Source organism: Cricetulus griseus (assembly GCF_003668045.3).
Source record: "Cricetulus griseus strain 17A/GY chromosome 1 unlocalized genomic scaffold, alternate assembly CriGri-PICRH-1.0 chr1_0, whole genome shotgun sequence".
NCBI classification, from domain to species: Eukaryota; Metazoa; Chordata; class Mammalia; order Rodentia; family Cricetidae; genus Cricetulus; species Cricetulus griseus.
In genome coordinates, this window is record NW_023276806.1 from 14,099,556 (window position 1) to 14,118,420 (window position 18,865).

The following is an 18,865-nucleotide window of genomic DNA, read 5'->3' on the forward strand; positions in this document are numbered from 1 at the left end:
ATAGCAAGGGTACCTGCTGAGGTGATTCTCACTGGCACACTGTGGGACTGGTCCTCTCTCCTGTGTGAGGTATGCAAAGAGTCCCTCTGGATGGCTTCCATCACTAGCAGGTGTCTCCATCAACTCAGTAGCTCTCTGAAAAGGATGCTTCAGCAACAACCTTTCCACGGGTGCTGAAAGCTGGGGAACACGGTGTTTCACTTACCATTTCAGTAGGGCTTTTCCCTTCATTACCCTGTGAGATAAAGACCCAACCATGTATACATGTTTCAAAGACAGTATCAAAGTTATAACTGCTGCCCGGCGGTGGTGGCACACGCCTTTAATCCCAGCACTCAGGAGGCAGAGGCAGGCAGATCTCTGTGAGTTCAAGGCCAGCCTGGTCTCCAGAGCTACACAGAGAAACCCTGTCTCGAAAAACAATATATATATATATATATATATATATATATATATTATATATATAACTGCCCTCTAGGACATAGTTTCGTACATCTTTAATCTTAGCACTTGAGAGGCAAAAGCAGGCAGATCTCTTTGACTTTGAGACCAGTTTGGTTTATCCAACAAGTTCCAAGCCAGTTGGGGTTACATAGTGAGACCTGTCTCTTAAGAAAAAAATTATAAATGCTCCTCTATTCTAGTGACTCAAAATAGTACCAAAATTGCATTGTATAGTAATTTACCAATTTCAATTTTCCATAGGCTTGCTTGATATTACTATATATTAATAATGTATGCTGTTATTATTATATAGATATGGGTACAATAATCTTTTTAAGATTATTTTTAATTATGTGTCTCTGAGTGGGTATGTGCAGATGAGTCCTAGGGATTGGGAACACAGAGATCAGAATCCCCTAGAGCTGCAGTTACAAAGGGGTTGTGAGCGACCTGGCATGGGTTTTGGAACTAAACATGGGTCCTCTGAAAGGACAGTAAGCTCCCTTAGTCATGGAGCTATCTCTCCAGCCCCATGTTTAGATATCTTCATTGATCTATTTCTTGAAGCATTATAATAATCCTTCAATAATCACCTGATAGGACTAGAAAACAAGTGTGCAAGCTATGGGTTTTGAACTAGTCCAATCAGGCCTAGGCAACAGGGAGCTGGTGTTCCCACTTAGAAGTGTACAAAACTCATGCACCTTTAATGCGCTTTGCAATAACAGCTGCAGAGCCAGGAAGACATTATTTTAAAAAACAGTCTGTTGTGATACATTCCTCTATGCCCATTCCCAGCTCAATCGAGACTACTCCTTGCTGATAATAATAAGTACTTCTGAACTTTAGCAAGAATCTTTTCATTTAGCCCTAAAGATGTCATTTTAAAAAATGTGGCCTTATACATGAATTTCTCCAAAATTGCCACACTTAAAGAGATGAATTAACACATTGGCAAAAATGAGGCTAAGGTTTCATAGTTCTAAATAGTAATGATCATGTGTCTCTTTTGTTGTTGTTGTTCATACGAGATCAAAGGTCACATTTAAGGTTTCTACATTGCTTTCAAATATTTATGGTTTAGCCTTATTTTTCCATATTAAAATACATTATACTCAAGAACTTTTCAATAGTTTAGGTAGTTGTTGAAATGATAGGTTGAAACTATTCACAATATTTAGCTAGCAATTCAGAAGCCTCCCAGAACACCTGCAAAAACTGCATTAAATTTTGCCTCATGTTTCTATATACAATGCAGAGACAAATCTTTAGTAGCTATAATTCAAAAGGAACAGTAGCCCAGAGTGCCTGAGCCATAGTCCCTGGATCTCTGGCTGCTGAGCTGTGCAACATCTGTTACAACAACATCACACTGTAGAGAGTACACGGGGATATTTGCAGTCCAGAAGCACAAATACACAGATCACATGAAAAGCTAAAATAGGCAACAGAGAAATATGCTCTTGGAAGTCAAAGCAAATGCATCTGTGGTGTGTTTGGTTTGTAGCTGCCACAGCCCTTCAAGGAGGAATTAGCATTTATCTTTTACTCATTCATGTGTTTAAATATTTATCTCTCTACAGCCTGGAATCTCAAGAAAGAATGTCATATTTAGAGTTGGATCCTAAAAGCTTGGAGAAGTAAGCAATGAATGGAAAGAATGCAAGGCCTACGACTCAATGAATATGATAGAATACTGATTTGCCTTTATCTGTCCTTTGACCAACCTTTCTAAGAGATTTAAAAAAATGGTTTCTACATTTAGAAGTAAAACTGAAAACAAGCAAGAAAGGATAGGGACTTCCGTTCTTAGGAAATACTTTATAAATTGAGAATCACTTTGATATCAGTATTTTAAGTGAGTTCTTATGCAGCTTTCTGGGCTATTGGTAAGTGAGCACAAGGCACATTATATAGCAAAAATGTCGTACTTTATTACCTACAATTGTTAACTACATCTTAAATGGTAAATAAAAATGTGTGGTAAAAATGGGGATCTGTAGTGGTTAATTTTAACTATCATCCAGACACAATCTAGAATGACTAGGAAGGCAGTTGCAATGAGAAACAGTCTTGACTGGGCTGGTTAGCAGTCATGCCTGTCTGGGATTTTCTTAGTTGGGTTGGCATGGGAAGAATCATCCTGAATGTAGGTAGCATTATACCATGGGTTTGGACCTAGACTGAATAAAATAGAGAGCAAAGAGAAACATGCATGCACACATTCAGTTTTCCTCTGTTCCTGGCTGTGGATGTGACTAGCTGCTTCAATGTCCTGCTGCCTTGACTGCAGTGGTGAGCTGTAATATGCAAGTGTAAGCCAAATAAGCCTTTCTCTCCCAAAATTGCTCTGCCAAGGTGCTTTATCACCACAAGAGGAAACAGAAGTAGGATGGGCTCTAGGAATGACTTCTGCAATGACTACTGCTTTATCACTATGGAATCCTCAAAACACAATGCAGGGAATGAAGTGCACCTCAGATTTGCCTAAAGAAGTTACGTGAAGTCATATCCACCAAGACAAAGATTATCCACATTTTCAAAGACACTTCACTGTTTCTGTGATAATTCTGCAGTTGGCCATGCCAGCAGAGCAGCGAGTTGCAACTGAAGTTCCAGGTACAGCGCACCAGAAGGGAATCCTCTGATGGAATCTCATTTAGGCAAGACCACGGGACTGCAGACCCTGGAATGTCTTTACTTTTGCTGTGCCTTTACATGTTTGCTGCAGCTCCCTTTCTCTGCTATGTAGCATGGCGTGAGTGGACGTGGGACGATCTCTACTGCCTGTAATATAGTGTGCTAATCTCTTGGAAACATCCATTCTGCTGGGCATTAATACCTGTGGATTGTCAAGAAAATGATCGCCCCACAATCTGTACTGTCTAGTTTGATAATAATTATAGCTTATACTGAGTTTTGAGGAATAAAAATAAATACAAGGATATGTTTCACAACCAGGGACTGTGAGTTTCACCTAAGGAGCTGCATGGATGTAGCTCAAGTTAAGGATTAACAATTGAGTCCCAGTAGCTCAGCTAGTTTAGATTCTTTTAAACCTAATGTTGGGAGATGTGTTCATGTATCTTGGAGTTCATCACAGCTGAAACAAAGCTTTGAGAACAACAAAGTTAGACTAAGGTCTTTTCATTAAATAATTTTGAGGTGAAAAACCCAAGAAGACAATCTAAAGTTTTAGAAAGTCACACAGTTGAATGTGGAACTCTTTAAGGTCAGGGAACAAGAACAAAGCAGCCCAATTATTACAGGCTGATATACTCTCCTTGATAGGTTTGGTTGATGACCAAAGGTGATCATTAATTCCTTATACACCTTTCTGCCCTCAATCTCCTGAGTGTGTGTGTGTGTGTGTGTGTGTGTGTGTGTGTGTGTGTATACATACATACATATATATACATATATATATATGAATGGATATGCACCCTAAAGATTTAAAGTAGAGCCGACTGGATTCTTTTTCATATATAAAAGTTTAGGTTTGTGATTCCTTATAAGATTACCTTTCAAGATAAATAATAAAGTAATTGGTCCTTTTTTTTTTTTAACTACAAAATGCAGCCTGCCAGTAAAAGACTTGACAAGAACACCTTGCTTGCCCGCATGGTTAATCTATAACAAGTTTCTTGGGTATAGATGTATGTCGGCTCTTGGGATAATTTGTTTTTCACCTAAAATAAATAAAATGTTTAATTATGTGAGTGAGATGAAAAACATACTTTTACCTATCATCATTCACTTGAGAAATGGAATGCAACTGTTTTAACTCTTATACTGACTGGAAGATTCTCTTGGGGTATAAAAGCTGTGAAAAAAAAATGAGAAGAGAGAGAGAATAAAGAAAGAGGGAGAATAAAGGAAATCATCAAGAGAGTTTTTGAGTGCCTTTTTCCCTAACCCCTCTCAGACAGAAAAGTCTAACCTTGCTGACTGTGTGGATTCCTATCAAAGCCCTGTGCTGCTGGAGACTGCCAGCCCCACCCCCCAAGATAGCAATACAATTCCATAATCAAAATTAGATGAGCAAAATGTAATACTTTTCTTTAATATAAAAATATTTGCCTGCTTAAAAAGTAATATAAAATATAAATATAAAATATAACCTATCTTAATAAAATATACTCTCACTTCAGGGGAACAAAGGTATTTTTGTAGAAACCAGGTGGTGCACAAGTTTTCAGTTATGTGCAAGGCGTTACCAACTGACAAACATTAGCGGTGAAACAAAGACCCATCCTCTACAAGTTTAAGCAACTCCTTAAAGATAGTGGTCTTAAACGTTTTAACCTGTCAAGGGTATTCATAGAGCCATAACCACAGAACTATGTTCAACTTTGATCAACAAGTGTGTTGAAGGATGGATACTCAGAGACAATGACATTAGAAAAGAAAGATCATGGCACCTAGACTGTTCAGGAAATGTCTTTTATAAAAACCAGTCTCCCTGGAAAGAGCACAGTAAACACAAATCCCTGAAAAACAAAATTTACTGACTTTAAACAATAGCATCCAAATTCTACTAAAAATAAATTTAAAAACAAATCTTCCATGAAATACTCAGCAAGGAACACCAAGTAGATATGGGAACGATGTCTTCTGTCTCTCAGTATTCTGGAAACTAGTCAAAACGTTTCAAAGAAGCAAATGCATATCATTTTAGACTCCATTGTGGAAAAAAATGTATATGTGAAACTTAGAAACAGGTAAGTAAAAATGACCAAAATAGGAAAGCAGATTTCTAAGTAAAAATTATCAAAATAATGGGGAGGAGATAAGGCAATGGGATGACATTTATGATTCAGAGAAGCTAACTTCAGAAAAAAAATCTGTGGCTTCTGGTTAACTGGGGCTGAAGAGTCAGCTGTGATTAGTAAGAGACCAGAACCACTGAAGTAAAACCTGTGCTTTACGGGGACAATGGATACTGGCCAGCTAGGGCTGATTAGTGAGAGACCAGAACCACTGAGGTGGAATCTTCTGGGAAGCTGTGATCCAGGAGACCAAGGCTTCATCTTAAGGTAGTACATGAACTTAGTAATGTGTTAGTTTTCCTTTTTGAAGGAGTGAAGAAGTCAGAGAGAGCTGAAGCTTGGCGCCATGTGGCAGGATCAGAGTTGCTGCAAAGAGGCCAGGAGGCCACTGGGGACAGAGCAGCCTTGGCTCTAGTGATGACCCCAGGACAGAAGGGGCCATGAACAGAAACTGAGCCAAGATCAGAGTTCCTAAGAAAGCCCAGGAGCAGTTATTGGAGAAAGTGCAGCGTCAGTCACTGCAGGGACACTCGGATTGAAAGAGTCATGGAAAGAAGCTGGCTAAAGCTCAGCCTCAGCTGCTTTCATGGGTGATAGAGACATGTACAAAACCAAGGAATTAGAATGCTACAACAGCATGAAACTAGTCCAAAGAGACGTGGCCATATATAAATATAACATTTGCCCACCATGCTCTAATGAATGGCTCTACAAGTAAATTAATTTTTTAAACTATCCCTTCCAGTACCAAAAATAACTTATAAAACTGTTTTAAATTTTTTTTATTCTTCTTTACTATCTAATCTGAGGTCAAGTAAACTAAACAAAACTTAACCATTCTTGGATGATCAAAGACAGCACATCAAACTAAATGACGAGGACCCACGAAACATCACTTCTTAACTCTTAGTGGCCCCTGGACATGGACAATGAATTAACCATTAGCCATACTGGGCTTCGTTTGACTCTTCTACAAGAACAGAATAACCTATACAGACCACACTTAGAGTAACATGCAGAGGAAAAAAAACAAAAAACAAAAAACTAGAGTCATTGGACTTTATCTTTCTCTTTGCCCCCACGCCCTAGCAAACTTAGAACCCAGTGGGCTCACTCTGCTGGGGCTTTCTCAGCAGTCTGCACATTTCCCCATTTTTTCCTTTGAAGTAATTATCCCGAATTAACCAACCTATTCTTAAAATTACTCACAAGCCTCCTGAGTTGATCAGAACTGATTTTACAGAGCAACCTTTACAAACATCCCCACCGTTTTGCCAGAAGCCGAAAGTATGAAGTAAAGTTTAAAAGCCAGAATCCAAAAGTATGAAGTAAAGTTTAAAAGCAGACAGGGTTTCTATTGATCCTTTAACCACCTCGAGCCCTCACCCCCTCAAAAAACCCCTGACACACTGTAAGGCACAGGGTGGCCTTTTGGATCCCCAGCGGCAGCCACCGTTTGGTTGTGGATACTGGCTGTCCTGCCGTGCCACTTGAGTATGTGAGCTCGAGTTTGGTATCAATTGTTGCAAGTGTGTCACTCTCGGGTTGCAATCTGTACTCTCAGTACCGAATCGGAGGCGGGAAAGGTTCAGCGATGTGGCCCAGACCACACAGCTGGTTAAAGGGCAGGGCTGGGATGAAAGTACCTTGGCTTCTCCCACGTGCCCCCTAATGTCAAGCATGCTCTGAGCAGGGGGCCGGGAGGCTGGAAGAAGGCGGGAGTCCCGAGGGTACCGGGACCTGACTCGGGCCGCTCAACAACCGGGCTGTCACGGCGGGCTCAACATGAACGGGACCCTGTGTCCACTCCCCCACCCCGGACCTCCACCCGCGGAGAGCCGCGACAGCCCGCCCGCCTTGCTCCGGGTGGAAGCGGCGGGCTTGTCCACCCTGCATCCCGGCAGGGCGGGCATCGCAGGCCTCACTTCCGGGGCCATGCTCCCCGCGCGCAGGGCCCGCCCCGCGAACGTGCGGCGCCGTGACGTCATCGCCGCCGCTGCCGCCGCCGCCGCCGTGGCTACCTGCAATGGCCGGAGCGTCCTCTGAGAGCCTGCCGGGCCCTGGGTCGCCTCGGCCGCCAGAGAGTGCAGAGGGAAGAAGATTGGACGGCCGGAAGGAAGGAAGGGCGGACGGGGCGCGCGAGGCAAGGGGCCGATGAGTGGCCGGCACAGGCGGCGGGGGCCACGGGTCGCCACGGAAGAACCCAAGCGTCGCTAGTAACCGGCCCGCGGCTTCTATGGAAACGGACGCCCCGCCCCCTGCCGCCCGACGAAGCTCATTGGCCAGGGCTCGAGAGCGCGGGCGCCGGTCCTGCTGTGATTGGCGGGAGCCAGGGGGCGTGGCCGGCGGGGAGCTTTGTCTCCGCTCTGGTTTCTGTGGTGAGGCCCCTTTGCTTTAGGAAAAAGCAGAGCTTTTGTGTGTAGTTACGGAGCATCTCAACCGCTGCCATCCTGGCGGGGTGTCTCCTGACACTCGATCGGAAACTGCCCTCCCTGCTTGTGCTTTTTCTGCAGGAGAGATTTGAAACAAAAAATCCAAGATAGGTGACCGGAAAAAAACCTCATTTCCCATGTATGGCTTTATCCCTGACTCTTATCCCAGAGTCAACGTGTTCTCCAAAATGCCTTCCAGGTCCCAAACTGTGCTTTCCAAACTGCTCAACCAGCAAATTAAGATCGTAGTGAAGAAAAAGGAGGACCAGATGGAGCATTTGTTTTGTTTTGTTTTAAATGAGATTTCATTTTCTTGTCATTGTATTAGTGGTTTAGTACTAGATTTCATGTAGTCCAGGCTACCTTCATACTGTTTCTGCGGCCTCGAGTACTTTGAAACTTTGACCCTTATGCCTCCAATCCAGGGCCATCATGCCAAGCAAATAGAAAGTTCTGTGCTCTATTACTACTTAGCTGAAGCAAACAAACAAAGCAAACAGAAAACTAGCTCTTTTAGCCCATCACAAGTCCTCACTTTCCCCAGACATAACACACTTGACTATGTAAGATTATGATCCAAGGATTTGCATATAATGAAACTGTGAGGCTAGCATACTTTTTCTTTCAAGAGCCAATAGTAGTATTTTAGATTTTCCAGATCATGCTGTCCCTGTTACAGTGTTTAATTCCACATTGTAGCACAAAAGAAGCCACAGAGAAATGGAGAACACATAAACATATGAATGCAGCTGTGTCTATCAAATGTTAATTAAAGTAATTAGGAGGTTGGATTTGACCAACAGGTTATGGTGTGTAGACCGCTGATATAAAACTTAAGCTAAACAAGTGTCTAGTAAGTGTTAAACTCACTTCACTGGCTACGTATGTGAATATGGGCAGTAGTAGTCCATCCGGTTGGCTATTTCCCTCATGGACAGATAAATAGGTTAAAGATACTTGATGAGTTCACATCATATTTTGGCAAAATGAAAAAGGCAGTTTAAAGGACAGCTTGGTGACATAAATTGTCTCCAAAAATGGTTTTCAAGTAATTCTCTTAATCCCTAAACACACAAAAATGGAGTCTGTTTACCTTATTTGGAAATTTACCAGGAAAATGTGGCATTAAGAGATCCTGCAAGTTATTTTTTTCTCTTAGAAATCAGCAACTTAAAAAAGTCTAATTACCCTATAGAAAAGCAAAATATGATCAAATTCTCATTGTCTTAATCACTCCAATAAGGTGCCAGATGTATGAATCCCAGAGTTTCAACTCCTTGTCTTGGGTCCAGGTGAGTGCACAATATAAGGTAACCTAACCAGTCAGCAACAGGACCTAAAGGAAAACAAGATGAAATGACTTTGGTTTTGAGGTAATGACACAGTGTATCTCAGACCTCTCAGCCTGGAAAATTCACCAAAGTAACAGCGCTTTGGGTTTTCATAGAGTTCTCACAGAACAGGTCTACATCACTGCTACTGGATAGAGCAGTGTTAGTGGGTCTTCAGCCAAGTATAACAAAATAGCACAGACTGCTTAAACACCAGGAACTTGTTTTTCACATTTCTGGAGTCTTAGAAGTCCAAAATCAAGAATCAATCAATTTGGCTGCTAATAAGGTGTCTGTTCCTAGTGGTTTTAGGTGGATGGATGCTTTCTTACTTTTTTCTCACTTGTATCAAGAGAAGTAGCACAATCTCCCCTGTCTTCTATAAGGGGCCTGATCTTCTAATGAGGACCCTTGTGGCGTCCACCCTTGACCAGCAAGGAAGACGCCACACCGAGGAATCTTCTTCAAACACAGTTTAATCGGGAACCTCTTTGCTTTGTACAATGTATAATGGCGGTGGCCCCGGGCCGAGGGAGACGGGGCCTGATATAGTCTACATCTACCAATCACCTAACCCTACGTGGCGTGCCAGGATAGGTTGTCTCCAAGCAGAATTAAGAGGATACATGACCTTTACCTAATTTGGAGTTGTTTACCACAGAGAGCGCTCACCGTCGGGCTGGCAGAGGGCGGAAACCGGCGCCATCTTTTGGGTGCGGTTTTCTGCAGCTCCCTACAGTTCCCCCTTTTTGTTTTAATATTATAGGAGTAGCAGTATCTATCTGTTGTCAGATTTCAGTCATCTCTGTCTTAGGTTCAACCCCAGTGTCCCTATCTTACCCGTCAAAGAGTCACTGTGTCACCCTCACAGGCTCATGTCTTAGGTTGAAGGGAACACATGTATGCTTATTCGCTCAGCATGAGGGTAGGTGCCCATCATTGAGCATGACTGATTCAGATACACATCACTCACTCAGCAAGGGCGAGACAGACATCTATTTGTCTGTCAGCATGGATAACCATGCTTGAGGGGACTGTCCTGCTTCCACAGCAGCAAAGGCCTGTACCAACATAACAGCTTGGGATTTTTGCGACTTCCTGATCCTGCATAGGCACCACAGGCAAACAAAAATGGCTAACAGCATCATGGAAAACATAACCCCTACTCCAGCCCATTTCTTAACTAAACTAAAGGCTTGTGCAATCGTGGTATTACTTCTCTGCTGTATGACCCTCATCCTGCAGATACACCATAACGCTATGAAACTAACTAGGATAAGCATTCCTCCCAGGGCACCCATTCCTGCCCACTCTTTCAGATGATTCATGGCTTGAGTGATGCACGCAGACAGTCCTTCCGCAACCGAGATGTCGACCCTGGTGGAATTCACATGCACTATGGAGAGTCTCAGCTCCTGCATCAGCTTGTCAAAATCCCCAGACCAGTAGCCTAGAAGATACTGTGAAGGTTGTTTAGACATGTTTGCTGCTAAGGAATAATTCTGATAGGAAACAGCTGTTACACACAAACCAGGCATTCTCCATTCACATCCCAACTGTGCCAGTTGCCATAAAGTATCCAATTGTTCCTGTACTAGATCAATGCATTGATTCAAAACCATAATGCCACCTTCCAATTGAGCATTAAGGGTAGATTGGATATCCAATGCAGTCTCCATATGCTAAGTGCAGCAATTTCAACTCCTTACTAGTTAACAGAATATTATCCATATAGTGAACACATCTCACAGCAGGGTATTTCTCTCTAATAGGAGCAATAGCATGACACACAAAAAGCTGACACATAGTGGGGCTATTGACCATACCCTGGGGTAAAACCACCCACTCATATAATGGTATGGAGAATAGAAGGTAAAGTAAAAGCAAACCTAACACTATCCTGCACACATCACAAATCAGGTTCTTCATGATTGGGTAGGGCTGACAGCAATGGTAAACCACGCTGCACAGGCCCCATGACTTGCATCTATTTATTTCCTTCAGCTATTCTACCACCTCCTGCCCCTCTTCTACAGCCTTGCGGCATCTTTGATCCTCTAGACAGCTGCGAATCATTTTCCAAATAGGCCTCGTCCCTGGCTTCAGCGTTCCCTGTGCCCAGACAAAATCTAGATCTTTTCCAAGCTTATCCCAACTATCCACAGTGAGATTGCCCGAAGACCACGTTGTACAGGGCCCATAATTTGCATCTGCTGATTAATAGCTCTAAGATTGTGAAGCAATCTCCATTTACCAGATTTTTTCTTAATGACAAAAATAGGAGTATTCCATGGAGATACAGAGGCTTTTATATGCCCCAGATCCAGCTGCTCCTGCACTAGAGTCTTAGCAGCTTCCAGTTTTTCAGAGGAAAGTGGCCACTGAGGAACCCATACCGGCTCCTCTGTTTTCCAGGTAATAGGAATACCTCCCTCAGTGGCCCCTAGGAAAAACCCAGACCTAGATTCTTTGGTCTTGGTTGTAGGATAATAGGACTGGCACGACCCTACAGATGTTTTCCGAGGCCTCGGCCTGGGACGTATCCCATTCGTTTCATGATACCTTGAGATGTTTCTGAGTATTCATTTGTGAGTTTAAAACCCATATCCTTTAACAAATCTCTTCCCCATAATGAAATTGGTAAGTCTAACACATAAGGTTGCATGGTCCCTGAATGCCCTTCCTGATCTTTCCAAGGCAATAGTCTAGCACTCATATCAGGAGCTTTAGCATAGCCTAAACCTTGTAAAGTTTGAGAAGAAACCTGTATAGGCCAGCCAGAGGGCCAATCTTTAGTGGCTATGATGCTCTTATCAGCTCCAGAATCTAGTAAGCCTAAGATTTTCTTACCATTCACTATTAACTCAAGGGTTGGACGTTGATCAAGATCTAAAGCTAGAAAAGTTAAGTTTGATCCAGTGGAACCAAAGTTTCCCTCTCCTCTCTCTCTGGCTTGTGCTGGAAACTTGTCATGCAAACTTGGCAAAAGCAGTAGCTGTGCTATCCTGTCTCCAGGAGAAATGACTGTAATCCCTCTAGGAGATTCTACCATGATCTTTACTACACCCATGTAATCAGGATCTATAACTCCAGGATGTACTCGTAAGCCTTTCAATGCTGCAGATGATCTTCCTATAAGCAAACCTACTGTGCCAGGCTCAAGGGGACCCTTAAAATTGGTGTCAACAAGCTGGACCCCCATTCTGGGAGTTAATACGAGTCTGGTGGTGGAGCGTAAGTCCAGCCCCGCGGAGCCTGTAGTGGCTCTCCTCGGTCCCTCGGATGACGAAGAGAGGGCCAGGTTTTGGGACTCTGCTCCTGGTTCTGATCCTCCATGGCCCCATATATTTGTGGGCCCTGGGGTCGTGGGCCCCGTCGTCTGTTTTTTGGACGGGCTCCTCCATACCCCTGAACAAGAGGCTGTCCACTGATGTCTTTTACTGATCTACAATCCTTAGCCCAATGATTTCCTTTTCTACATCTAGGACATAAGCCAGGTTGCTTAGGGCGCAGAGCAAAGTTATTGACTTTAGTGTTTCCTCCCTCGGGGCATTGCTTTTTCAAATGCCCTTGCTTGCCGCATTTAAAGCAAGCTCCTGAACCTCTGCCTTTCTTAGTTAATTGCATCACAGCAGCTGCTAGGCCAGCATTAGTCAGCGGACCCCCTAACTCCCTACAGACTTTCATCCAGACTTCAAGGCCTTTACCCTTATATGGAGTTATTGCAGCTCTGCACTCTTCTGTACACTGTTCATAAATCAGCTGTTTGATCAAAGGCATAGCAGTATCTGGATCCCCAAACACTCTTCCTGCAGCTTCTACCATTCTTGCCACAAAGTCTGAAAAGGGTTCCATAGGACCTTGTAATATCTTTGTAAGATTTCCACTGACCTCACCTTTGTTAGGCAGAGACCTCCAAGCCCTAATGGCTATTTGATTAATCTGATCATACACTTGAGGAGGATATCCTGTTTGTTGCTGTGCAAAACGTCCTTGACCAAGAAGCATGTCCACATCCCAATATTGATCACCAGCTGCGCGATTAATCGCACCTTGATCATTGGCAAACTCAATTTGAAAAGCTCTCCAATCTAAATATTGTCCTGGTGATAAGCAAGCTTTTACCAAATTTGTCCAATCACTGGGTGTCATACAGTAGCGACCAAGCGCTTCTACCTGAGCAATTGTAAAAGCTGCCGTCACCCCATAGGTGCGTACCGATTCTGCCAGAGCTTTGACTATTTTAAAGTCAATTGGTTCATGATATCTCTGTTGGTTACCGTCTGTAAAAACTGGATAAGCCAGTGGTTGAGTAACCTGAAGCTCAGTGCGAACCGTACGCCACACTTCCGGACAGAAGGTGGAGCAACCAGGACCTCCTACTTCCTCTTTCGAGCAGTAGGGGGGAGGAGCGGTAGGGCGGTGCCCTTGCTTTACAGTCGCCATTTTAGGACGCTGTTTTTCTGATACTTTTAATGAATGTTTTTCCATGAGCTCAATAATCTCTTCCTCCTCTTCCTCCATGATGTCCTCATCCTCACATATATCCTGCTCTGATTCTGAATCCTCTCCTGGTTCTTTTAACTCCTTTCTCAACCTTCCTAGAGAAGGATAAACTTGCTTCTTATCCCTTTTCTGTTTCTCCTTTGTTTTCTCACTGCAAGTCGGATAATACCACCAGAAAACAAAAGCCCACACTGCGATGTTAAAAGGCAGCCAAATCACCACTATAATAGCGGGGTCCATTCACTTACTCTCACTCTGCAAATTAAAGCAGAAGCGAGGTTTTTTACTTTCGGTTCGCTTTTGTCGAGAGCAGTGTTGCTCCTTTACCGGAGACTTTATCGCCTCTTTCCCGAGGACCTTGGTGCTCCTTTACCGGAGACCTATCTCCGAATTCACTGCGGACTTTACAGTTCCACTTACCTTGGGAACTTACCCCCGACTGTGAGAAGTTCTGAATCCCCGTATGGGCCACCACTTGCGGCGTCCACCCTTGACCAGCAAGAAAGACGCCACACGGAGGAATCTTCTTCAAACACAGTTTAATCGGGAACCTCTTTGCTTTGTACAATGTATAATGGCGGTGGCCCCGGGCCGAGGGAGACGGGGCCTGATATAGTCTACATCTACCAATCACCTAACCCTACGTGGCGTGCCAGGATAGGTTGTCTCCAAGCAGAATTAAGAGGATACATGACCTTTACCTAATTTGGAGTTGTTTACCACAGAGAGCGCTCACCGTCGGGCTGGCGGAGGGCGGAAACCAGCGCCATCTTTTGGGTGCGGTTTTCTGCAGCTCCCTACAGACCCTACTCCTGTAATCTAAGCATCCCCCAAAGGCCCCATCTCTAAGTGCCAGCACATTGAGAGCAAGTAGGGAGGAATCAACAAAACACCCTTTCCACATCAGTAGGGTGCTTACTAGTGCATTTTGAAGAGTGATCCTTCACCGAAGGCAATTCTACCAGTGCTGCTTTAAGTGTGGGTAATTAAGATTGTGTCATGTTGACAATTAAAGCTAACCATCACAGAATCACTGTAGTGCTTAATTATTACATCAGTTCATATATATTTACTTAATTTTAAGACCCTCTTCTGTTTTTAGCTTTGCTTAATCTTTACGCCTTGTGTACCATTTTAAAGAATGTGACTTAGCAAGGCCCAGGATTATATATAAAATCTTTTGTAAAAACACCTAAATGGACTTCTGTAGAATCTCCCCCATGTCTTGGGATTGTATACTGTCCTCTTCCTATGTGCTCTCTATTAAATTACTTAATAAAAACATTCACTAATTTTATTTTTCTCTGGATCCTACTAAAACTCCTTTGTGCTTCATAGTCCAAGACCTGACTTTACTTGGAGGACAGTAAATTCCTAAAGAGAAGGGATTGCTGCTGACAGTATTAAGCAATACACTGCTGCTGACAGCCCCACCTGTAAGTAACTTCACCTACACAACAGCGTTATTCAATAGAGAGGGGAAAGGAAATTTCTACAAATATGAAAATCTTAAAAAGACTTTTAAATAAAGGACAAAAAAGTGTTCTGATTTCTGTTCATCTCCACGGCCTGAGTTGCATTCCACAGTGACCCCCAGCTGGCCTCTGCATCCATCCTCACCCATGGGTTTCTCCTGCCCATTTTCCATTCAGCAGCCAGAGTGATTTTGACAAGGGGGCAGCACAAAGTCAATGTTAACTGACACAGTTGTATTCCCGTGTCATGAACTGCACTCTGAGCTGCTGGCCTCTCAGGAACTGTGCCTTCAAGGTTCCTCCTCCCACTGTGTCTTCTAGCCTTGAGACCTCTCTGTTGTGTGATATTTTGATCCAATTCTGATGCTCTCAAGACTGACAATAAAGTTTGCTTTGAATCAGATGGTGGAGCTAGCTACTAGCTGACCAAAATAGCCATAGAGGTTTTGGAGGACTGAGGACAGACACAAGAAGTAATAGGGTGGGGCTTAGAGAGGGGGAGAGAGGGGGGAGGGAAAAGGGGAGGGAGGGAGGGCGAGGGAGAGAGGAGGCCACTGGTCGCTTCACCACTTCTCAGGTCATTCAGGTTCTTACCCCAATGTCTGACTCCCAAGTTTTTATTGATAAAGAATAATTAAACACTTCACGTCTCTCCTCATCTCTCCCTATGCTATGATCCCTGTGCGTCATACACTCAAGTGACACTGGATTCAAACCCCCTCCCTCCTACAAGACACTCGTCTCAGATAGTTTCGTGATTCCTTCCCTAACCTGATCATCAATTCAGGAATGCCTTCATGTTCCAACTGATACAAGACCACATAGCCCAACCTTGACCTGTCCCCTCTCCCGAGTCAGCCTCTCAGGCATCCCAAATTAGATGTCACATTCTCTATGTTGTGATCTCTTCTAGTCTCCTCTCGAGGATGCAGATGTCATGAAAGCAAGATCACTGTTGTTGACGGTGGTCACTCATGGCTAACCCTGACTGGGGCTGGTAAGAGCATGCCTTGATTTTTAATGGTTTTAACAATGGTCAGCCAAATTTATTTTTAAATGAATGAGTAAGCAAATTAGAAGGATTTATGGGAGCCATCCCCTGCACAAATAAGGCACATCACCGAGAGTTATGGGGTAGAGACTATATATTAAAAATTATTAAAAAATTAAGTTGGTTTAAAAGACAAATGTGTCCATTAAAAAGGAAAATAAATAAATGAACTTTGAAGTATACGTTTAATAATAGAAAAGTACTTGAGTTTTACGGGCCCTTGGAGTGATAGCTAGGCTGCTAAAGACTGGACTCACAACCAAAATGTGAAGAATAGAATTTTAATATTCTAAAACTAAGGTGGACCTGATGGTGAATGTGTGTGTGTGTGTGTTAAGGTGGCACTTTGCAGTTCTTTTAAGAGTATTTAAATAATAGTACCACCATAAAAATTAATAATTAATGCAATGTTTTTCTCCCTGGAGTGCTGAAGAAAACAGCCCTTTTTCATAGATGACAAAAATGTGTTTAAAGATGACACAGAAAAATAATCCCATCTTAATATGTTGGGGAATATTCCTTACACTATGTGAGGATGTGTCACTGTGATTGGTTTAATAAAGAGCTGAATGGTGAATAGCTAGGCAGGAAGATGTTAGACAAGACTTCTGCAGACAGAGCTCTGGGAAGAAGAAAGGAAGAGTCTCTAGTCAGACCCAGAGCAAGCAAGACATGTAGGAGGGGAAGTAAAAGCTACAAGTCATGTAATCTAAATTGCAACATGTAGGTTAATAAAATGGGTTAATTTAAGTTATAAGAGCTAATGGGACAAACCTAAGCTATAGGTCAAGTTTTCATAATTAATAATAAGTCTCTGTGGCATTTTTGTGAGCTGGCAGCCCAAAGAAAAATCTGCCTACAAAATAGCCTCAAGAAAAATAAACTTCCTCGGAATGGTAATAACCGAGCATGTGACAGATTCTAAAGAAAATCTTTAAAACATCGCTGAAGGAAATTAAATGAGACTCTAGACAATGGAAAGACTCCCCGAAATCATGGGCTGGAAGACTTAATGATGCAAAATAACTATATTAACTAATGCTCTATAGTTTCCATGGAACTCCAGTGACATGAAGTTAAATTCCGCCCATGACTGTGGATCCCATCCCAGCAGAGTCCGGGGCACTCAGAAAATGCCAGCCAGCATCCTAGTTCCTTTCTCTGCCCACAGGATGAGGTAAGCTTGAACCTGTTTCCAGCCCGCCTTCAGGTACCCTGCTCAGAGCCACCTGAGGCCTGCATGCTGTGGATCCCATCCCAGCAGGGTTCAGACCACCCAGAGACTGCCAGCCAGCATCCTATCAAACTTCTCTGCCCATGGAATGAGGAAGAGGGGAGCCATCAGAGTATTGGACCTGCTTGTACCCACCAGAAGGGAACCTTGGTCCCGTACCCACCAGGAGAGGCAGAGACTCCTTCAGCACCCACTGGAAGAAGGGATGGGAAGAAGACCATATGAAAACAAATTCAACAACAGAAAAACTAATATGATACTACCAGAATCTAGGGACTCTACACCAGCAAGACCTGAATATCCCAACACAGATGAAGCAAAAGGGAAGGACCTTAAAACAACTTCATGAAAATGATAGAGGCCCTCAAAGAGGATATGAGAAAATCCCTTAAAGAAATGGAAGAAAAAACAAACCAAAAAATACAAGAAATCAACAAATCTCTTAAAGAAAGCCAAGAGAAAAAAAAACAGATAAAGGAAACAGTTCAAGACCTGAAAACTAAAATAGGGACAATAAAGAAAACACAAACTGAGGAAATACTGGAAATAGAAAAGCTGGGTAAACAAGAACTACAAATGCCAGCATAACCAACAGAATACAAGAGATGGAAGAGAGAATCTCAGGCATTGAAAATACAGTAGGAGAAATAGATTCATCAACCAAAGAAAATCTTAAGTATAACAAATCCCTAACATAAAATATCCAGGAAATATGGGATACCATGAAAAGACCAAACCTAAGAATAATAGGTATAGAAGAAGGTGAAGGAACCCACCTCAAAGGTGCAGGAAACATATTCAACAAAATCATAGAAGAAAACTTTCCCAACCTAAAGAAAGACATGCCAATGAAAATACAAAAAGCTTACAGAACACCAAGTAGAGTGGACCACAAAAAAAGTTACATCGCCACATAATAATCAAAACCCCAAACTTACAGAATAAAGAAAGAATATTAAGAGAAGCTAAGGAAAAAGGTCAAGTAACATACAAAGGCAAACCTATCACAATTACATCTGACTTCTCCATGGAAACTCTGAAAGCCAGAAGGTCCTGTATAGATATTCCGCCAACACTAAAAGATCATGGATACCAGCCCAGACTACTATACCCAGCAAAGCTTTCAGTCACTATAGATGGAAAAAACAAGATATTCCAAGACAAAACCAGATTTAAACAATACATATCCACTAATCCAGCCCTACAGAAGGTTCTGGAAGGAAAATTCCAACCCAAGGTTAATGGGGGAAGTGCTTCTGTGCATGTGTTTGTCTTACTGGATGATAAAGTACTGTTTAGCCAACGAGGCAGCAGGTTAGGCAGGACTAGGAGTCGAGGAGAATTCTGAGAAATGTAGTAGGAAGTGATGATCCAGGCAGGAAGTGACATACCAGGAGACTCATATTTAAGGAAGGACAATCAGGAAGTGGGCCCTTTTCCCCTCTGCTCTTCCTCCAGCAGCACAATGTGATCTACCGGCAAGGGAGTACGCCAATGGAAGGCACTGATAAGTCTTATAAAATATATAGATTTATGATAATTAAGACTGAGCTAACAGATGAGAAATACTAGTCATTGGCCAAGTAGCATTTGTACCTAATATGTCTCTGTATTATTTTGTCC

General features: G+C 42.8%; 1 protein-coding gene across 9 annotated transcripts in view; it reads right to left on the reverse strand.

Annotated features, from left to right (window-relative positions):
- Window positions 1-7,450, reverse strand: part of Odf2l (outer dense fiber of sperm tails 2 like) — a 41,258-nt gene extending 33,808 nt beyond the window's left edge. For 3 of the 9 annotated variants that reach the window (XR_003481308.2, XM_027395902.2, XM_027395896.2), the window contains exons 1-2: window positions 6,860-7,135; window positions 14-180 (exon numbers count right to left, since the gene is read on the reverse strand). Coding sequence is in view for 8 of the 9 variants with exons in the window: in XM_027395902.2 (XP_027251703.1) it covers window positions 14-180; window positions 6,860-6,895 (203 nt within the window). In the remaining variant the exon portion in view is untranslated. Of the gene's footprint in view, window positions 1-13; window positions 236-6,859; window positions 7,137-7,234 lie in introns of those variants that run through there. The other 6 variants (XM_027395901.2, XM_027395895.2, XM_027395899.2 and 3 more) reach the window with 5 other exon arrangements.
- Window positions 7,451-18,865: the final 11,415 nt, after the last annotated feature.